This window comes from Tachypleus tridentatus, chromosome 10, assembly GCF_004210375.1.
Source record: "Tachypleus tridentatus isolate NWPU-2018 chromosome 10, ASM421037v1, whole genome shotgun sequence".
Classification (NCBI taxonomy): Eukaryota; Metazoa; Arthropoda; class Merostomata; order Xiphosura; family Limulidae; genus Tachypleus; species Tachypleus tridentatus.
Window position 1 is genome coordinate 46,841,615 of NC_134834.1, and position 22,317 is coordinate 46,863,931.

A 22,317-nucleotide genomic window follows, 5' to 3' on the forward strand; every position below is an offset into this window, starting at 1 on the left:
AATTCCATGCATATTTAAAGCATCTGCAGCAAACGAATTAAGTATTTTCATGCTTATATGTAAAATTGTATTTATTTGGTATTTTTAGTGAGATAAGAGTTAACTTTTTATTCTTCCAATAGATGCAAATGTTCTTAAATTACAAATTGCATTGTTCCTTATTTTTCAATGTTAGATGTAAAGTAAGATATAAATGTAACTTATAATAGCAATAAAACACAGGAAGATAGCAATAAAATGCTTTCACAATAGATATATGCATGAAAGTATTTGCAAATGATCAATATTTAAGCATTCTTGGGGTATGGTTGTTATAAAAGGCTTATTTTACCCTCGCATTTTTTTTATTTTAGATATATACATGTAGTAAAAGAGAGAATTGTTTCAATTTTTCTTGCTTTTCAGCATATAATTCTTATGGATTCTAGAAGGTACCACATGAATAGGGAAGTGCTGCGAGATATAACAGATATTTATGGGCTTGCTCCAAGCCACTTGTGGTTAAGACGCCAATGGCGTCTTAAGGAAAGAGAACGTAACATTATTGCTGCAGCCTTTAGTATTGCCGTGATAGCAGCACTAGCCACAGCACTTGCTCAACCTCACTGGTTTTATTTGAAAGGTGGAGAATGTGATGGGAAATATATTGGTGTTCAGGAATATTTCTCATCTCGCCATACTGAAGTATCAACTCAGGATTACCCAACTTCAAAACAAAGAACATCTACATTATATAGATCTAATACAGGTACTTTATTGCTTTTATCAGTTTATGAATTATGTATTTTATATGTGACATTACTGATACCAGTATTTTATCATTTTAATTTTTGTAATTTTACATATAAAAGTGATGCATGTTTTTTTCATGATTATTTCTACCTTAATGTAGAAAAGCAAATGATAATACCCATATTTTAACACTTTTATATGAAAATAAACTATATTAATGCATTTCTTGAGCTATTGTATCATTATGTGAAATAATTTTCCTGCAGCATAACACTTATTACTTATGATACAGTACATTACTTCCATTCAGATAAATGGCTATTTTCATTCAATTCTGCCTCATATATGTAAACAACTCTTTTAATTGTATGCTATAAGTCTTCTGCCACCCCTCCATTGGAAATGACTTATTCCAATGTGTTTTCCATGCAAATAATCATGCAGCAATCTTTCACCAGTGAGAGTGCCACACACACTTGTTAAGCATGCGACTCCCTCTATTCAATTCTACCAGATTATCACTTCTCATTTAGCAGTGCTTGCTTCACTTATGCAATATTTATCTACCATAATCTCCTATCTGATGCTATACATTGAAATATTGAGAAAGTTTTAAAGGACTGATTCTCCCTTATTACCTCCAAGTTGGCTCATTTGTTGTCCTTGACTCTTGTCTTACAAACATGGTTTTTCTGTTGTTGGGATCTTTTGGGTCACAGATTTGTTTACCATCCATTTAACTCAAGGAATTAAGTATAAGTCCTATCCTCTGGCAGTATGTATTTGACTGCATTCCTGACACTTAGGAATCGTGAAATTCCTGCACTAACAGTACACTTTTTTCTTTGGTAGCTCATTTGTGGAGGTCAGAACCATGGAAAGCCCATATTATTGTTTCCTATCCTAGTCCTTCTCATCCCTTACTTATTTCTCCTTTCAGGGGTTCCTTATCTCATTGGTTTTTTGTGTTTTTTTTTCACTTAGATTGGCACTATGCCAACATTGCTGGTAATTACCTGGTAAAAGCTCAGTTGTATAAATTTTTCCTCTTTGGCAATCTTTCTTCACAGATCAGTGGGTTATTTGGGTTCTGTCACATGGATTTGTTCAACAATTCCTTTTTGCACCTTTTTGTCACATGTACCCATTCCTTCCCTCTACCTAGGGATTTTATAACCAGCCAGGGTCTGTCAAAGGTGGTTCAAGACCTTTTGTATCAACAGGCTATTGAAACATGTGAACAATTTCTATCCTGGTTTTCATTCCAGGCTGTATGTTTTTTCCAAGAAAACTGGAGACATAGAAGCTAAGCAATACTCAAACTGCACTATTTATAATGTCTTGCTTAGTTCTCTACTGGCCTTGGAATTGCTTCACATTAGTTCACACTCTGTTCTCACCTATATTTAAAAGTGACTGGCCAATTTCTCTTTAACATCTACTTCTATCCAGTTTTCTGGATACCAGGCCATGTTGGTATTCACAGGAAGGAGCTCGCTGACACCACAGCTAAATCTATCTGCTCTGGCACTATCACCACTGTGCCTGTTCAATACATGGACTATGGTCCTCTACGGGGTCTGTTAAAAAAATACAGACCGTGTGTTTGAATTGCGTGGCTCCAGTTGGTTCCAGGGGAATCCGCTTGGTGTCGCTAGGTTCGCACAGACCAGCTGATTATGACGCCATTTCCCGATTGCAGATATCTTCATTTGTGTATTAGCTATGCGGTTTTAAGTGAAGTGTGATTTTTCGTTTGGCAGATTTCAGAATGAATGATCTGAAGGAGCAACGACTTGCTGTGAAATTTTGTGTTAAACTTGGAAAATCTGCAACTGAAACTTTTGCTATGCTTAACACGGCTTACAGTGATGTTGCTATGAAGCGTACGTCATGTTTCAAGTGGCATGCACGTTTTAAGGATGGTCGACAGTCCATTGAAGATGATGAACGTCCTGGACATTCTTTCACGTCAACTGACGACCCACACGTTGACAAAATCAACACCCTGGTGCAGGCAAATCGACGTCTGACTGTCAAGGAGCGTGCTGAAGAGTGTGGGATATCAGTTGGATCTTGTTACAAGATTTTGACCGAAAAATTGAGGATGCACCGCATTGCTGCGAAATTTGTGCATCCGAACTCATGAGTTTTTGGCCAAACACTCGATCACTATTCTTCCCCACCCCCCCTACTCACCTGACCTTGCTCCTTGCGATATTTTCTTGTTCCCAAACTCAAAAGACCCTTGAAAGGAGGAAGATTTGAGACGATTCTCGAGATTAAAGCAAATGTGACGAAGGAGCTGGAGGACATTACAAAAGAAGCGTACCAGGACTGTTTCAACAAGTGGAAACACCGTTGGGATAAGTGTGTGCGTTGGGGAGGAGAGTACTTTGAAGGGGTCCCAGACCTGTAGCTTCTAAATAAAGTACATTTTGTTTTATGACGTCAGTCCACGTATTTTTTGAACAGCCCTCGTATTCAAGGCTCGGCTCTGTGCCAGCTGGCAGTCGAGTTGGAGTGAGCAACGTGAAAACAGGCTTTTCCAAATAAAACCCTCTATTGGACTGTGGTCATCTTGCTTCCATAAGGATCAAAAAGAGGAAGTTGTTCTAACTAGACTACTCACTGGTCACAGTTTTTTAATCATCACTTTCTTTTATCTGAAACTGATGCACCAATATGTAGTCTGTGTAACACTCAGGTCACAATAAGCCACATTTAACTTTCTTGCTGTTGTTACGACTCTCAACGACGGTACCATTTTAAACATGTTCTGTCCCAAGGTTTGTCCATGACGTATGACAGTGTTATTGGTGATGGTGACACTGTCCACCTTGGTAATGTTTTTAGTTTTTTAAAGGCCATCAATCTTTTTAATGCCATTTAAGTTTTTAATTTGTATATTAAATCTTTTTTTCATGCAATTTCCTTTTAAGAATCAAAGTACATCTAGTTTGATTTGAAATTAGAAAATGGCTGTAATGACAAATAATTCGAAACCAGGACTGGAAAGGCCAACTACAGGTGACTGGTGGTGGTTTTTATACTTACCTGTTAGTCTTCCTGGCAAGTTATGATAAGTACAATAATGCTACAGAAGTCCTTTACAAGTTGTATTACTGTAGTTTTTCTCTTAACATTTTAAACTAGATGTAAACATTGGTTTTATGCTATTTATGTTTTTTTAAACTTTGTTTTGTTTTACCTTAATTTCCTTTTATGAATTTTTCTAAATTTACTCTAATTAACTTTTAACCGGATGTTTGGTGCAGATAGCCTAGCTGCTTTGTGACATAAAACACCAAATCAACCAACCAATCATCATTTTCTGTGTTGGACTGCTCATACATTGCCTCATTTTGCATCTGTTCAAACTAGTTTCCATGTGTTCCTTGTTTTACCTTTACCTTAAAGGTGATTTCTTATCCTATTATCCACTTTATTCTTGGCCTGATCTGGATAGGTTTCTGTGTCCTGAACATGCTCTTCAATGTTATATTGCTTGCATGGTTTCCATCCATGGTGCTTGTTCCCATCTGTCTATCCCTTGGCAACTATCCTCTGTTCATAATCTTTTCTCTTCCACTCCTTCCATTTGGGTTTAGCTTTTGATTTAATTGGCTTCTTCCTCTCTTTTGTCATCCTTCTGTCATTTGTTTCAAGTGTCTTATTAAATTTGGCACCTTATCATTTCTTTGGCTTCTCATCTTCATCATCCACTGGCAGAAATTCTTCAATCTTTCGTCTCTCACTATTTGCAGGTTCTTCATCTTTGCACTGTTGTCTTCTGCCTTAACTATTCTTCAGACTTATGTGGGACTTTGACTGGATAAATTATGTTTATTCTTTAATTTTTTTTCAGGAGCCTTATTTTCCTTTTTATGATAATTACTAATTGCTTGGATCCTGTTCTGTGATGATTGATTGTTCCCTACTATGTATTCTTTAACCTTTAAAATCTGCACTGTTCAGCCATGTTAACTTGCTTATTATGTTCTTTGGCCTCACAATGCACACTATGAAGATAGAATGTTCCATAACATCATTTAAAGGTTATCTTTATGATGGAATTGCTTCCTAAATATGCCTGTCCTGGACCTTATCTCCCATGGACTACATGGCAGAAGGAGATAGCTGCCCATTTCTGCCATACCTTATATTGAATAAATTGGTGTGGTCTGTTTAAAAATAGGGTTTCATTGTCAACTGTTGCACTGTCTCAAGTGTTGTTGTTCTTCCAAACTCTTTACTGCATTTCATCCTCTTTTATTTCATTGGAGTTCAGGAGCCATTACGACTTTCTAGTTTTAAGTTATTGAGGTTGTGGACCATGGAGGCATCCTTCTGAATGGAGTAATGAGAAACAAAATCACTGCCAAAGTACCATTGAGTGCAGAGGGGAGGGGCAGTAGTGCTCTGATGGTGTAGATGGCACAATATCCTGCACTATAAAGGAGTGAAACATCAAATTAGAGTTCACCCCTTAAATTAGGATCCCTCATCCTGCCCCAGTGTAGATAATGGTTCTCACTGCCTGGGTTTAGAGTTTAAATAAGAACCAATCAACATAAGTCTTCCCACATGTATTATGGACATGTTTCTTCTTTCTTCATTTATTCTTCATCTGTTTTGTGGGTCATAGTGGATGCACTCGGGATCATTATAGTTCTTTCCCATTTGCTCTCCTTCTGTGTATTTTATTCTGTGGATGCTATTGCATCTGGGTTGAATCCAGTGTGTTTCACTGTTGAAGGAGTTAATTTATCTGTGGTAGACATCTATTTAATACTGGACTTGTGCCCTTTTCCACAGTTAGGAGTATGAGATCTCCTCTGGTCTCTTGAACTTGAGGTGAAGACAGTATGATTCTCATTCTACTTCCACATGGATGATGATTCTCAGTAGCATGGGGTTTGAATGTACTTGACTTGCTGAGAGCTGTCCATCACATTTGTCTGCAGTTCCATTGCTTTTCCCACACCAGTTGGATGTGCTCCTCTGTTTTTCTACCCATGTATACCACACCTTTATTCAGTGGGGGAAGAGTATACCTTGATCAGAAGTAGTGTGGTCTTCCACACTTGATAATCAAATCTGAATCTCTCATCTCCAGGTGTGTCACTTGGATGCTTTCGAAGGATGCTTCTATCCTTCCCTTCCAGTTTGGGGTTATAGCTATTCATACGAGGGGAGGTAATATACCATATCGGAAATTATTATTTTCCTATGCTGAAAATGTATTTTTGATAGGTATTTACCTCCTGTCACACTTCCTTCCCACTGAAAAATGGTGCTTCCATTTTCTGCCAAAACTTGAAGCAATAGTCTGGTAGCATTGAATAGAGAGAGTCACATGCATAATGAGAGTGGGAGAGTGTGTTGCACAGTTTTTGATGGAAGGTTGTCTCATGGGAATTTGCATGAGAGACACATTGGAATGAGTCATTTTCAATGACAGGGAGGCAGAAGGCTTGTGACATCTGTAAAAACATTTTACATTTAGAGAGCAGCACTGAACAAGAATAGCTATTTACGTGAGTGGTGCTAAATACCTATTGTAAATACATTTTAGTATAGGAAAATTATAACTTCTGCATATACAAATATGAGAAGTATGTTCATACACATAACATCATTTAATGTTATGTAGTATTTTAAGTTAAATATAAGGATGTACAGTCTTAAAATATTATGTAGCCATCATTTCTTATTAGTCAGAAGTAAATTTAGATGATGGTTAGTCATAGGAAATTCTTTAAAATCCTTTCAAACTTTCAGGACTTCATCCTTAGTTTCATTACCAATTTCCCACATGACATTATGACATTTTGCTTAATAGCAACATCTTTCACATCTTTACTTTTGTTATAGAAATATGTCTTGGCTTTCAAAATATTGAATATATATAATACTGGATAACAAAAAAAGTTTTCTCTAATGCAATTTTTGAGTAATTTGATGGTGCTGGTTCTAAAATTACTGATACCTTGAGTTTTTGAGTTATGATAGATTTATTCAAAATATTAATATTAGAAAAACTTTTTGTTATTTATTGAAAATTGCATTGTAGGATGCATAATCTGCATGTTTTGGTAAGTTTCTTTTATGTTTGCAGCACAAAGAAAAGGATCAAGGTCTCAGTGTTCCAATTATAGAAAAGTACAACTTGTAGATTAATTTTAGATATGAGCCAATAAAATGTCTTCATTGAGGATGATGTTCAGTACCTAATTCTTCCACTTCTTCATCAATATTTGTACAGACACAAAGTATCTTTCATACTCTAGTGAGAAGCAATACTTTGATGCCAACTTCTATAAATTGAAACTCTTGTTTCTGGAGCTAATAAATTCCATTGCTGCAATGAGATCCAAGAAGTTCCCCATGCTGCTTTGATTGAGATAAGTCATGAATAAAATCATTTAACTCTTGTGTGATCAGATGATGTAGTTCATGTTGAGGTGCCACAGGAGTAGAATTACTAGATGAGAAAGTTTAAGGTGAATCATTGTTTTCTTTACAGGATAACTTCTGTTTTGTAAACCATTTGCTGGTTGGTAGATGTGGCACTGGAAGACCATTCTTGTGAGGTACTGGTTTTATTTCAGAAGCATTTTTTGGATATTTAATGTATTGTTTGCAAAAATAGCAGTCATTTAGATCATCTTTTGGTTCACACCATATCATGGAAACTACAAGTGGTTTATTCTTATTTAACCACCATTTCAAGCCAAATGTGCAAACTGTACAACACACGTGTAAGTCCACTGTTTTTATTGGGCATCAATTTTGCCTACAAAGTAGTGGTGATAAGATACCTTTCCCTTGTGATGTTTTTCCTTTGTGAAACTGTGATATATTTTCGAAAAATGTAGCAGAAACTGTTTGGATGAGTTTTGCACTTTTGGATTGGAGGCAGTCAACACTTCAAATTATTAAATATATACATATAAATAATTTATGGGTACAGAACTAGAGTTTGAAAGATGTAAAAAAAATAAAGTTTTGCAAAATTTGATTGCATAAAGGGCATGGTGCAAGGAAGAAGATTGGATTTCATTTTGACTGTGTGTGGAGAAATTTCAAGTAACCAACTGAATGAGTGAGAAGTGTCCAACTCCATTTTTGCTCAATAAATGGACTTCTTGAATGTTCTAGCAAACAGCATGTGAGGTTTCATTAATCCAGGGCAGAGCAGGTGAACATGGGAATGAAGCAAAAGTGGTGCAGTTCCCTATAACTTTATTAAGAACAAATAAAATACATAAACAATATATTTGGAATCTTACACCAGTACAGTATAGTAAGTGTTTGAAGTTATCAAAAATATCTTTCTTTTTACCCATTAAACTGCCCAAGTAAACTTAATTTCACAGCATAAATATATAGTGAGTTGATTGCATGGTACTTTATGTGATGCTAATATGATATTGGGATATTACAATAACTAAAAATCTAGAAGCAATGGACAAATTGTGACTTTGTTTTTGAAATCAGCACCATCAAATTATACTAAATCTCCAGAAGCGATCTTTTTGATATCCAGTATAACTTTTCTTTTGTTTTTAATTACTCTGTCTGACAACCTTATTAATACCCCTTCCAGTTAGTATTGTTTTTTTTTTTTTACCACAGTAATATCCTGAACTTAATGAAGTACACTTTACATGCTGTCCATTCATTAAGAGTATGGTCAGCTGTCAGTTCACAGATGTTGGTATAAGATTGTGGTAGCAAATATGATGCTTAAATTCATCATAGAAATCATTAGTAAGGTTCAGAACCTTTGAAGATCATTAAACCAATTTTGGTGGATTGTTGCATCATTTTCTTGAAAGGAATTAAAATTTGTATTCATTAAGGAAATTTTGTTCAATAATAACCTCAGAGTTATGCATTTTAAAAGAATAAATTAACCTAACAAGAGTGTTTCTCACCCCCATCTCTAGTAGCCTTCACTGTTAGAACAAGACGTTCATTCTTTGTTTTAACTAAACCATCCATGAAGAAGCAGTGGAATAGGACTCCTTAAATCACATAACATAATTCTGGTCATTGTTTGCTTACAGATTATGCTCTAGCCACTAGTTTTCTGTTTGGATCTTAAATAAGTATTTTTCAGACATGTTGGATGTAGATAATATTTGAATCCTGTTTACATTGAACAATTTGATGAATTGGGATTATAACCTGATAAATGTATTTAATTTTGTTCATTTGTCTTTTGTCTTGTACAGCTACTAAAAATTGCTAGACATCTATTATTATGAAGTGAAAACAAAATACTTAGTCACAGTATTTTTGTTTTTTTAAATTTAAGAAGTGAATGCTTTAAAAAATAATTATTGATGGCATTAACAACTTTATAAGTAAATTGAAGGTTTTGCTGTAACATACAGTGTAGCATGTATAAAATCTTTAATTGTAAGTCTCATTATTATCTAATCATACATCATAACAAAATTTCCTACTTATGCCTGTGTATTTTCATAGTAAAAATTGAATAAACAAGTTTTTGCAGCTGTCCCACCAGGGGACACACTGCTAAAGCTCTGAAGATGTGTAAGTCTTAAGATTTACAATTTTCATATCAGGGGTTTGAATCCTCTCAGTGGACACAACAAATAACCAGATGTGGCTTTTCTGTAAAAAAAACACTGACAGTGTTGGGTGAATTATATTAATTATAGTGCTAGTGTTTTATTGCAGATATGGTTTGTGCATTTAATGCTGTTGCCTCTATTGGTAAAGCTGAGAGAAAAGTAAATTTATAAAAAAATGTATCACCGAAGGGATATTTGATACATTTGATTTATGTGTTATTTCTATTAATAATCTATTAAGAAGATCACAAGGGATATTTTCTCTCCAATCCATGTATAAAATTTTAGTCAGAGGTAGACATTCACGTGAGGCAAAAATGTAAGAAAAACTTAATTTTGGTATTATTTTAGGCTAATAATTTCCCCTTCCTTAGACTGAAAAATATTTTAAAGCCTAAGTATTTGATGGTTTGGGAACACACTTTTTAGAAAACAAATATAAACACAGCTTGAAGGGGTAATAAAAGTATCCTTGTATATTTTAATATAGTTTTTCACTACCAATTCAAGCCATTTTCAAACTTTATTTTTTGAAATCTAATTATACATTTAATTTGTAATTTTGCTAAAATACATGAAGTATGTGCAAGATACCGTCTTGGATCATAATGAAGTGATTGTAAAAGTTAAAATTTTTTGCATTCCTGGTGAAGCATATAAAAGGCTTAGATCCTTTTTAAACTTAAAATGCATGTTTTAGGCGAAAAACAATAGGGAATCCTCAGTAGCCATACACATGGAATTATTTTATGCAGTATCAGAGTAAATTAATTATTTGATACTTTTTTTCCTTTTTTATTAGCTACAATTTTATGTGCCAGTAAACCAAGTGTGTGGGATAAATTTACACCCATTTCAGTTTTTATCACTCTTCAGGATATCTATCAGTCTACCTTCATACTCAAATTACTTTAGGCAGGCTTAGAATAAATTAATCTATGAGACTTTGGGCTTGACCTCTAAAGTCCAAAACTGTAATTAGATATCAAACCAGTCAAGAGATGATGGAGCTATGATCTAAAAGTTTGTACTAGAAGAAAAACAAACTTGAAACTGTTCTATGAGCCAACATGCCATGGTTAATAATACTGTTATCTTAAAATAAAAAGATGTCAAAGCAAGCAGACTGGACCAAACTTCTTTTTCAGCTTTCATTTTGTAGAGCCTTTTTTTTTAATTAATGCTAGGCTTTTGGTGAAATTTCTAAGTCTTTTAGAGGAGGAACAAGAGTTGAAAAGTCATTTATTATGCTGTTAATACATTTAAAATGTAGATGTAAATTGTGGTTTGAGATCAACTTTCTGAAGATACATTATAATAAATTATCTTTTTATGGAGATTGTATGATGTGTATATTAGTTTGTACCCTTTAACATAATTAAACTTAAGATGTATGTTTCAAAACTGTGTGTACCATTATGCAATAAAAACAAAAATCATTTAATGATATTTATAGTATAAAAATTTATTATTTTCTGAACATTCAGGGTGCTTCCATAAAAATAGTAATAGTATTAATTTGTCTGTGTATATTTCCTTGTTAATGTATCTTGTAGTCACTAATAAAGGTACTTAAAAGTTACTTGTGTTTCTTTATATTTCTGATTTGACAGGATGTGTTACCTCTACCGTGATTTGCCTTCTGAGAACAAACATTGCCTTCACCTTCTTGGCTATATTATTCAGTCTCATACAGTTCTTCTTTGATACTCTTGGCGTGGTTAACAAGTGGCTAAAGGCTTTTAGAAGAAATGCTGTGGGAAGCATTATAACAGGTAGAGTTGTATAGAACAAGCTATTGGGTATCATACAGTAACTTTTTTTTTTTTTTTTACTTTTTTAACTTGTAGCTTATCAGTATAATTTATACAGTTATATTGCAATTTGGTTTACATTTTAAACCATAAAGCATCTAAGTAAATGTGACGAACTTTACAGTACATTTGTTACTCACATACTGTTTAAAACCCAAGCTAAACTGTAGGACTTATTGCTACTGTAATTTTATGAGTTTAATTTGTGGTTATTGCAAAAATACAGAAAAAAGTATATACAACTAAAGGTTACTAAAGAAGCTGTGAATGACTGGCATAGTTTCTTGAATATAGAAAGAACATTCCTGTGATTATCTATGCTCATAAAAGTAAAATGTATTTGGTTATTTGTCTGCAAACTACTCTCACCTTTGGACCAATCCCAACTAAACGTGGTAGGATAATACATTGTATTAAGGGGCATGTCATAGGCCAATTATTAACCACCCTGAACTATATCTACAGCAAAAATATGTTTGTTTAGTTAATGACCCCACAATATTGGAACAACTTTCCATGGAAATTTTTTAGCTTTTTCATTAAAAATATCTTGCATTCAGATTTCTCCCTGATAAAAATGGTAACTAAAGCACAAAGTCATACCTTTAAAGTGGCAGGACTACAATTGAAAACCTTTTGCTTTTCACATTGTAATTTCCGTGATGGGTTTTCAAGAGTACTAACAATGCCAACAAATCTCACTGTTTTACCTTCTGAAGGAGGAACTTTTAATGTAGTCTATCAAGAATGACTTGGATTATCAACAAACACTGAGGCTTAGAGAGCAGTTAGTAAAAGTAATAGAAAAGAGTAAAGGAGGGTAATTGTAACAGCATTTCTGTAATGTTGAATAAACTAGGTGTAAAATAAAATAGTTGTAAATTATTTAGGAAATACATTTTGCATATAACTACATATTCTTGATTTAATTTATTAGTTCAAGCCTTCCATTCAATCCCTATGCCATCAAATGTAATACAGGTGCCTTAGCTTCTACAAAAATATTATGTACATTGTGCTTTTCTTCTAGTGGCTAGTTAGTAATACCTGTTTATTAGGGTATTACCATTCTCTATATTTAAGTTGTTAGAATTAACAAACATTTGATACTGTACGCTCAACTCATTTTGGTTAATCAGTGAGACCTAAATCCGACTGCCAGAATCTAGTGTATAGCATCAGTTAACCAATACTTTGCTCATCTTCTCCACTTTGTTAGTCAATAAGATGTATACCTGACTGTTAAGATCTCTAGTTAACAGTTATAACAATGTGATACTTCACTAATTTCAACTTGATTTTCAAATAATTCTGCACCTGCACATTTGGTGAGCCCCTTTCTTTCCACATTATGAATTCTCAAATTAATGTCACTTCCACTTTGTATGATATGGGACAACAAAAACTTATTCATGCTGGACATACCAGAACTGGCATTTCCTCTTTGCTTCTCAAGCAGGTGATGACCATTAAGTGGTAGGAGATTGAGTTCTTCATACAACCTGGACCTTTTTCTGAACATGAAACAGATATTCCTCTACTTGTGAATCCAGTTCATGAAGACGAAAATTTTGATGGCCTTTTCCCACCTTTTCATGTATTTCCATGACTACTGTTATGGACCTTTTCAGGTCTTCCCTTCTTTCTGCAATATAATGTCTCAGGTTTCTTACATACTTTTCCTATGTTATATGATTTTTCTCCTTACCTTCTTTATTCAACCCCTTCATCTGTCTTATGTTTTTCCTTCTCTTCAACTCTAACGTGGTTGCTCTGTTGCTAGGATATATTGAGGAGGGACACCCTTCTTGCTCAGGTGCAATTACCTTTTTTTTTTTTTAAATTTTTGATCTTCTTTTAACATTTTTTCTCTACCAGGTTTATTTTCGTGGAGTTCTTAATTCTCATGAGTTGTACATTGAGGATGTGCACCAAAATTCTTGCTTATCCTCACTTAATTCACTTTTCTCTCCAGCCAACTTCTTAACTATTTCTCTTTCCTTTCCTTCTGTTTTCTCTCCTTTCTCTGTCCTTCCCTTCTGTTCTTCTGCTTCCATCTATCTATTCATCCACTGTTTGCAGACTTAGACACAATCAGTTTCAGAGGTGACTGCCATCTAGATTCAGGGACAGTAGGGTTCTGTTTAGCCTAATTTTATTTTTATCTTTGACTTCTGTTTGTGGCTTTACATTATATTTTTCCACTCCCTCTCCCTAGTCTCCTGCTTTTTTTTTCAAGGAATTCTGTTGTTTCTCACCAGTGTCTGTCAGAGGCAGCATCAGACCTGTTGGCCATGGACACTGTTGAGTGTATTTCTTATCTTTCTTTAGAATTTTATGCCCATTTGTTTGTCATTTCCAAGAAGATTGGGAATTGGTGTCCTGTTATAGATTTTTTTATGTCTCAATTAGTTTCTTGCCATGGAGAGTTTCCTCATTTTCTGGCTATCTTTTGATTTAGGATTTTGAAAGATTAGGGTGGATATCTCAGATGCTTATCTTTGCATTCCTATCTCCTCTGCAGAATTCAAAGTTTACCTCTGGTTTGTTCATCAAGGACAGTTCTGCACTCTTTCTTTTGGGTCTTGCATCAGTACTGTACATCTTTTGCTGAGTAGTGTGCACTTTCGCTTATTGCATTTATGGCTTGGGATTACGATTTCACCATTACAAGGACAACTGGCTTCTTTTAACTCTGTTTCAACAGGCATCCAACGATTAGAAACTTCTCCTCCTTCAGGAGATGACCCATCTTGGTTGTTTGATCAAGCTTGAAAAGTCTCATCTCACACCCATTTAGTTTCTAGTTCATTTAGGTGCATCTGTCAATTCACATCTCAGCAGAGCCCAGACTTCTCTGCTTTGTTTAAGAAACATGAAACAGTTGGTTTTCACTGCTTTGTCTTCCTGCATGAGTGGTTTTCTCTCTTTTGGGGACTTGGGCTTCCATGGAATCCCTTATTTCCTTGGATTATGCTCACATGCATCTTTCGTAGTTGACTCTGATTGACCATTGCAATCTCTCTTGGATCTCTTGTCCTGCCTCGTTCATCTTTCTCCTTCCCTGCTTTTAGAACAAGCACTATAGAAGGTGTTTCTCTTCTTTCATCTCATTTGGATCTCAGTTGTTTCTTATAGATGTTTCTCTGATGGGATAGGAAACTTGATCAAATTTTTGGAGATATTAGCTGAATGGTCCCCTTAAGCTAAAATCCTTCATATCAGTTTCTTGGAACTTTTAGCATTTCATTGAGTTTTAGATAATTTTTATACAATTGTGTGTGTGCGCATACCTTTTAATTACGCTATGTAACACAAATTTTGTTCCTCATAGTATATGTTATTTCTTAATTGCTTGTGTTGTAAAAGTACAGAAAATGGCCATTATTCTCTTCAAACTTTGTTTTTGTGACCTGGATAATGAAATTTAGAAATTAACCTATTTTCTGTGTAAAACGGGCAAATTTGCACATTTTCATTTACATGAGGTTTGAATAAAACAAAAATGAATCAAGATTTGCATGTATTTATACTGAAGTTATACAAAAATGAACAAAAATGTCTACAAGTGAGTAGTTGTTCGAGATTTGTGACTATAATGTAAATCACTTTCAGGTATCAGCCCCCAAATATAGTTTCCCATCATGTTTTAATTATATGCTCCCAGGTCACAAAAGCAAAGTTTGAAAAGAAAAAAATGTCTTTTCCATTTACTTTAGGCATAAGCAATTTGGAAATAACACTTTCTGCCTAGGAAAAAGAAAAAGTAAAAATTTTCTTGCATAGTGTTATTTGTTAAATGATCTTCAAGTATCTTATTTGGGTCATGTGCATTATTTCACATCTTTACCTTTTCAATTACTTTTTATATTTAATGTTTTATTTTCCTTTTCCTGTTCTTTACTGTTGATTATTTATCTTGTCACACATCTGATAGAACAATATGAAAAGCAGAGATACCTTAGCTACTAGCAAAATCTTTTATACATGCTTGCTAATACAAGCCTTGCTGAATGAGTGTAAGCTTTGGTTATTTTACAAAATTATTTAACCTTTCAAATGTAAATTTTAAAACTTAAATATAATTTAACTGTCTAACTATAACATATTTAGTTATGAAGAACTGAAGTACTGACATGAACAAAGCAGACAACAATAGTACAAGCAGCTACACCTACCTGAGGATGACAACTTGGCACCTATTTCACATTTGTGATGCAACACAACTACAGTTTTCATTATTGCTTTCAGTGTTTCTTTCAAAATAAAGGAATAAAATTTAACATAATATAAAACTTTGAACTATAACATGCATGATAACAATTTAATTAAAATACATTGTTAGTAAAATGGTTTAGTTAAATTTTGAACGTAGCTCAGTGACATACACAGAATGGAGTTTAAAAAGCATGTTGTTAAAGGGTTAAAATAATGAGAAAGAATATTCATTTAAGAACATTATAATAAGATCAGTGCACAACAACAAAATTGTAAAGAATAAGAAATATTGATAATAAGATATTTTGTTTTTCTCATTGTAACCATTTTAATTCTATCTGGTCATTCAGTGATTGACAGACTTGGATATGATTGATCAGGTCTTAACCAATTAAAGCCATAAGAAATAGCTTATGGAAATTTTTTTTGTCTACTCAGAGCAAAATGTTTTCTGCTTGTCATGAACATGATAAAAACCATTCATACAATTGAAATCAAGGTCAAAATAGCATGTCTCTGAGCAAGATAATGTTGTTTTGGAAATACTTTTTTTTACTGCCAAAAGAACATTTGGGGAACTTTATTGTATTTTTGAAATTGAGAAATGGAACCCTAAAATTTGCAAAGCAGATTTTACTTGTTGAAAGTTGCCACCAAAAAATGGCAATTCCTGTACTGTAATATTGACTCACAATTTTAGGTTAAATACACATATCTTTGTTTTGAATATATATGGTATTCATTGTTAAAATTAATGATAATAATTTTTTATTCTTATTCATATAATATTAAAAACTTTGATGTTATTTTTTCCTGAATTTAATGACTGAAACGTATATTGAAAAAAAAACTTCTCTATAAAAGTAATTAAGGTGGCCTTCAGTAAAACAATTATAATGTGCAAAGCTATGTGCAGAGATGCCAACCATTACAATTTTGGTGTATACATTACAACTATACGCTCATACAGACAAATATTACGACTTGTTGCAACTCCCAAATTATTATATATTATATAGGCCTATACAATAAAGTGATAAATTATTCCTACAGGGCTTGAAAGGAGTGAAAAGAAAATTTCTAGTGAGATAATAAATAAAAGACATAGTCCAAATGGCTACTTGCAATAATCATGTTTGTGCTTGAAATAATAAAAAATATTTGTATCTCTGACATCTACCAATAGTTTGAGTGTGGTGCTTCTCCTACTGGGTATGTGGGGGAATCCATAGTTATATCATCAGTGCTTGTCAGCCAATCAGCGCTTGTGTAGTAGATGGGTATTTCCCGTTTTCTAAGCGACATAGAAACACCAATGCGATTGTTCACAAGATGGAAGAAAAGAGGCCTCGTTCACCAGATTTTAAATTTTCCAGAAACAAGATAAGGACTAAAACTGTGAATCAAAAATTTAGGAAAGAGTATAGTGCTAAATATTCGGTCATTGCATCAAAAGTCAGTGACAGTCATGCGTTTTGTACAGTTTGTCACATCGATTTTTCTATGGTGCATGGCGGGATAAACGATTGTTCCAGACTTACAAAATTGGCATCTCACCAACAAAAGGCTGAGGCGAAGACAAAAACGATACTGAGTATATTTGTTACTCTGAACTTAATAAAAGTCATAATTTCAAAAGAATTTTTTAAAATTTATTTATTAAATACACAAAACACAGTCATAGATGAGCAATTTATAGCAGTAATAAATAATAATAGTTATAATAATAAACAGCTTAGAGACATTGGTCAGGCCTAGTAGCTGCAAATGATAAAGGGCTCTGTCTACAATCATTACGCTCAGTCATTTGAAATAGTTGGCATCTCTGTGTGTGTATTTCTATAAAGAGGATTGAGTATATTGTTAAAATTATTTTGAATATCTAAATAAATAAGTTACTTGACAATCACAACTGATATTAAAAGTTGCTGCAGAACAACACATATTAGAATCATATTTTAACATTGTTTGGCATTTTGTAGGTAATGTGACTTTTTTCTGTTAGGCAAAGGTACACAACAGCCCTTTCCAGTGCAAAATATTCATACATTCAGATTGTAAAGATGTGTTAAGATCTGGAATTTAGTTGTTACAAGATGGGGATGACTCTTGTACTTAACAGCATTTGAAGAAAGAAGAATGTGGATTAACTTATAGAAACAGGACCATTCAGTCCTTGCAATCAAAGCATGGCATATTGTAAAAGGTGAAGATTCACAAACACAAAAGTCAGTGGTATATGGCAAAAGCTATTCATGTGTTACAGGCAACAGTATGCAATCATTTGGAAAAGTAAGAAATTAATTTATACACAAGATTTTACTAGAGTGTATCTAGGGAACAAAGTCTGACTACTGAAAGCTGTATGAATGGTACCTAGCTAAAACAAATTGGCTGTGTATTATAACACTCAACAAATTGCATGCACCTTGATAATGATAACAAGTCTTATAATGGTCAATTGGGAAGAATAAATTTCCAAAAGGGATACGTTACATATTGCAAATGTTTTCGACAGAATTCATGACCATTGCTAGATACTGTAAGGAATAAGGAGAGTCAATACAGAAGATCGCTGCTTATAATCAGATTCATATTCTAGGCCCTTTATAACACAAAAATCCTGGCTATATATGGAAATGTTTCCAACAGGGTATCAGTTCACTAAGATAAGGCTTTAAATCATACCTCTTGTTCAACTGTCACATACCTGAAGCAACTGAGAATGAAACCAAGTGAACATGCCATTCCATATAAAAATATGCCTATCAAGTTACAGAATGCTGTGCTTGTAGATATCTGTATTTGAACTGTTGAAGCAGACACTTGGATACCATTATTTTCACGTGCCAAATGGATTATAAAAAGACTTTCAGGTAGGAGCTGTATCTTTTGTGATGGAAGTTATCACGCAGGGTGGAATTGTCAAAATGCGTGTTTAATGAATAAAGCATAAAACATTTTGATGCTTACTGTTACAATGCATAGGGGCTCCAAAATAATTTTCATATAATGTATACAAAGATTTGCAGTGCAGCTCTCAGGATGTGTGATCATGTATGGGCATATATTTTTTTTGTTGGAAATTAAAGTCTTTAATGCAGTTGATCTTATATGGAATTTGTTTCAGATTAAAGCTATGTTTTTGTTACATTTTAATTTTATAGTACAAAATAGTTTTATATTAATATTCATTGTTTCCTGTATTATCAGACTTTTGTTTAAAAGATTTAGTTGAAGCTAATAATGTATGTGTTTTTTGTAGTTTTTGGCAGTACAGTTGATAAATTGAAATAAATGGTTTTAAAACATCAAATAATTTATATCTTCTCTGTCATTTCAGTGCTCTTTTGTGTTGCCATAGTGGGTGTGTGCTACTATTGCACTGTGCTTATTGAGCAACAAGAAGAAAAAATAAAGACAGAAAGAGAATCCAAAATAGAAGTAAAATTTGATATTAGCTACTATTTGATTACTGGTGCAGGGGCCGTGGCAATTCTTGCCTCAGCAGCTAATTTACTTCGTCGTTATCCATTGTATGATGATCGTGGAGATGGAGGAGGGCTACTTGATGACTATGATGGATCAGAAACATTCTCTGTTAGGGTTTCTCATTCAGAACAGTGGCCTTATAGGAGGGAATTACATCAAACTGAAGGCCATCCTCCACCACCACCCTATACACCATAGCCCTTTTTCATAAAAAAAAAAAGGTCTTTGCAATTCTGTTATTTTGTAAGATAAGAAAACTCAATTCATGAAAAGTATGTGGTGAGAGTTAAGCAGTTATCTAAAAACTACATTGTTATGGAAGGTATACAACAGTGTAAGGTACTCAGGCAATATAAGATGTGAAATCAAAAATGATTTTTTTTATCTTTTTGCTATCTACTGTTTGTCAACTTTGAATAACTACTTGTTAGTATAGAAAGAAATAGAACATGAAGAGTATATGTGTATTGTGAAATTATGAACTATTTGTTCCCAGCAAATTTTAATATAGTTATGGAATTAGTTGAATGAAATATCATGTATGTGATCAAGGGAAGAAAAAAAATTTTTTTTTTACTAACAATGAGTTATTTGCTCCAAAAATGGAAGAATGTATTCAAACACATACAAACACATTGATTTTATATAAATTGTTAAGATGTTTGTTATGCTTTGATCTGTTTCACCTATATCTTTTCCATGCTCATAACTTGAGGTTTTATGTAAAATTGTGAATTAACTAATAAAATGATTGATTTGTTATGTAGATTTAATTTTAAAGTTATATTTTAATGGAGTGTTTAAGTACATTGAAAAGTGTTATGTATGAATTTTAGATTATATAAATAAAATAAAAAACTACTATATTATCTTTTTGTTGACTACAGTTTTATCATATAATTACTTCAGTAGAACGTGTAGTGATCTGACTTTTTTTACTGAAGAAGAATAGAATAAAACAGATAAAGAATTAATGAGCTTTTTACTGCAGTAGCAGGCTTGGATCACTAATGAATTAATGCAGCCTTTTACTAAAAGAACAAGACATGAAGAAATGTTTTAATATGATTTTTTTATCAACAGAATAATCAGGACAAATAATAAACTAACATGGTTTCTTTATTTAGAAACTTTGACAGGAAAATAATGATTTAATTAGCAGACTAGAGAATGAATTAGTGTAATTTTTAACAAAATACAGAACAAGAGAAGTAATTAATAGTGTGTCAACTTTAGTTACTAAAGTAAAACCAAGATCAGCCCCACATAGCCAGGTGGTTAGGGTGCTCAACTCGTAATCTGAGAATTACTGGTTTGAATCCCTGTCACATCAAACATGCTTGTCCCACTATTTGTTGGTAAAAGAGTAGCCCAAGAGTTGGCAGTGAATAGTTTTGACTAGCTGCCTTCCCTCTAATCTTTTACTGGTAAATTAGGGACAGCTAGTGCAGATAGACTTCATGTAGCTTTGTGCAAAACTCGAACAAACAAACCCAAAAGTCATAAATTAATGTTGCTTAAAAATAATAGAATGGGATAAGTAATGAACAATGTGGTACTTTACTTCTTACAAAATAACAGAAAAGTTCAAATCAAGCATTTTACTAAAATAATAGGAAAGGATAGAAAATAATTGGTTTTTTAAAATAACAGACCATGTGAAATAATGAAGAGTGTGGTACCTATTATAATACTAAAGGAATGGAATAAGCCAATTAATGTGGTCACTTTACAAATAACCAGTTGAATGTGACTTCTTTATTAAGATTTATAAAACAATATATGCAACAAATTAACTGGTCTTTTCAATGAATTAAATTTTTATTCATGCTTTATTTTCTTTAATAAGTAGGTCAGTGTGATGTTAATTATTTCCCTTTTTAAATTTAGATTAACTTTTTTTGCTCTGCTCTGTTATTTTAGTACTGGTCATAATATGCATATTACTAAACCTGTTCTTTTTTTTTCTCTCTAATGTCATTTTAATTCATTAGTTATCTTATATTTCATATTAACATGGTCTCTACTGGGGAGTAGAATTGGACAAGTAACGAATTGATATGGGCTTTAGTAGAAAGTAGAATAGGACCAGTAATGAATTGATATGGCTTTTTCTTTGTTACCAGAAACTGAAGTGTTAAATGGTAAAGATTAAATTCATTAATGATATTTATATATCACTTACAGATATTACACTGAATATAATAATTTCAGGACTGTGAATGTGAATATATATCCAACAATTATACTGACTCCTTTCATATAATTTGTTGTGTAAATTTCCATTGTTTTAGGACATTATTTGACAATTTCAACTATCCCAGTGTTTATCTAGTGAATATAATGTTGTCTGTACTACAGAAGTTTTGGTGTAACTAACCTGATAGATGAACTGATGTACTGTGTAACAATACATAAAAGTTTTGTTATCATTTATGAAATAACAGCTCTGAAAATAAGGAATGCCACTTCTTTTCATCTGTTAACTAATCAAGCAAATAGTTATCCTACCTGTTGTACATGATTGGCCTGCAGACTTAATGTCTGAACTACTACTAATCATTTGCACCATCTTAACTTCTGGTCAGGCAGTTGGTCCCAGCCATTACGATAAAGCAGCATATGTTAGCATCTTTACCAACCATCAAAGTAGTCAAACTCCTATCCTGCAGTGTGTACTTACCTGACTCCTCATAGACTATCAGATGTACATGTACTGCTGTCATCTTCCTTCTTATCAGCTTCATTGAGTTTGTATGATACACCGTTCTTATCATTTTCAGAGTTATCAATCAGTCTCACTATCCTGTAACTTCTGGAGCAACCAGTGTTCAAGAGGATTATTATTTAACTAGAGCTTCAGCTTCTTCAGTGAAATTTCACACATCATATGACAGCTGTGGTTCATAGTTCACTTATGTGAACTCTTAAGTGATTATACTTATGAGTCCAACCAGAAACAAACTGCTGATGCTTGAACTTATGTTTCAGTGCCGTCCTGCATGAAATTTATTTTGGTATATTTTGGACAAATTCATATACATAAATTATTGCAGAACATAGCTACCATATGTACTTTGCTGATTGATGGTACATATGAATTTGGTGTAATGCTATATATCAGATCCACTGAAGGCTCTCTCTCTCATTTGGGAACCAGTAAATTTAGCAAATGACCTGGCAGTTATTCTTGAGTGGTACAGTGTGCCTTTAGGATGTATGGGAGGTACTTGTTATAGCTGTTTTGCTCATGTTTGATAAGCATTACAAGCATTCCCTTTATAGCTTGTTTCATCTCTTCAGATAAACTGTCAAACTGAGGATTTTATAGTAATGCATGTTTTTGCCAATTTCTTGCTGACTTGTAATGAGTTTTACATTTGGCAATTTGGCAAAATATATCTCATGGAGAAATCCAATTTGTATTATTCACTGCATCACCAGTGTCTAAC

At 33.3% G+C, this 22,317-nt stretch overlaps 1 protein-coding gene across 3 annotated transcripts in view; it reads left to right on the forward strand.

Moving 5' to 3' along the window:
* Positions 1-19,734, forward strand: part of LOC143229197 (transmembrane protein 127-like) — a 31,768-nt gene extending 12,034 nt beyond the window's left edge. For all 3 annotated transcript variants that reach the window (XM_076461181.1, XM_076461180.1, XM_076461182.1), the window contains 3 exons: positions 406-748; positions 10,955-11,116; positions 18,717-19,734. In XM_076461181.1, the coding sequence (XP_076317296.1) occupies positions 418-748; positions 10,955-11,116; positions 18,717-19,063 (840 nt within the window). In that variant the 5' untranslated portion in view covers positions 406-417 and the 3' untranslated portion in view covers positions 19,064-19,734. The remainder of the gene's footprint in view (positions 1-405; positions 749-10,954; positions 11,117-18,716) is intronic.
* Positions 19,735-22,317: the final 2,583 nt, after the last annotated feature.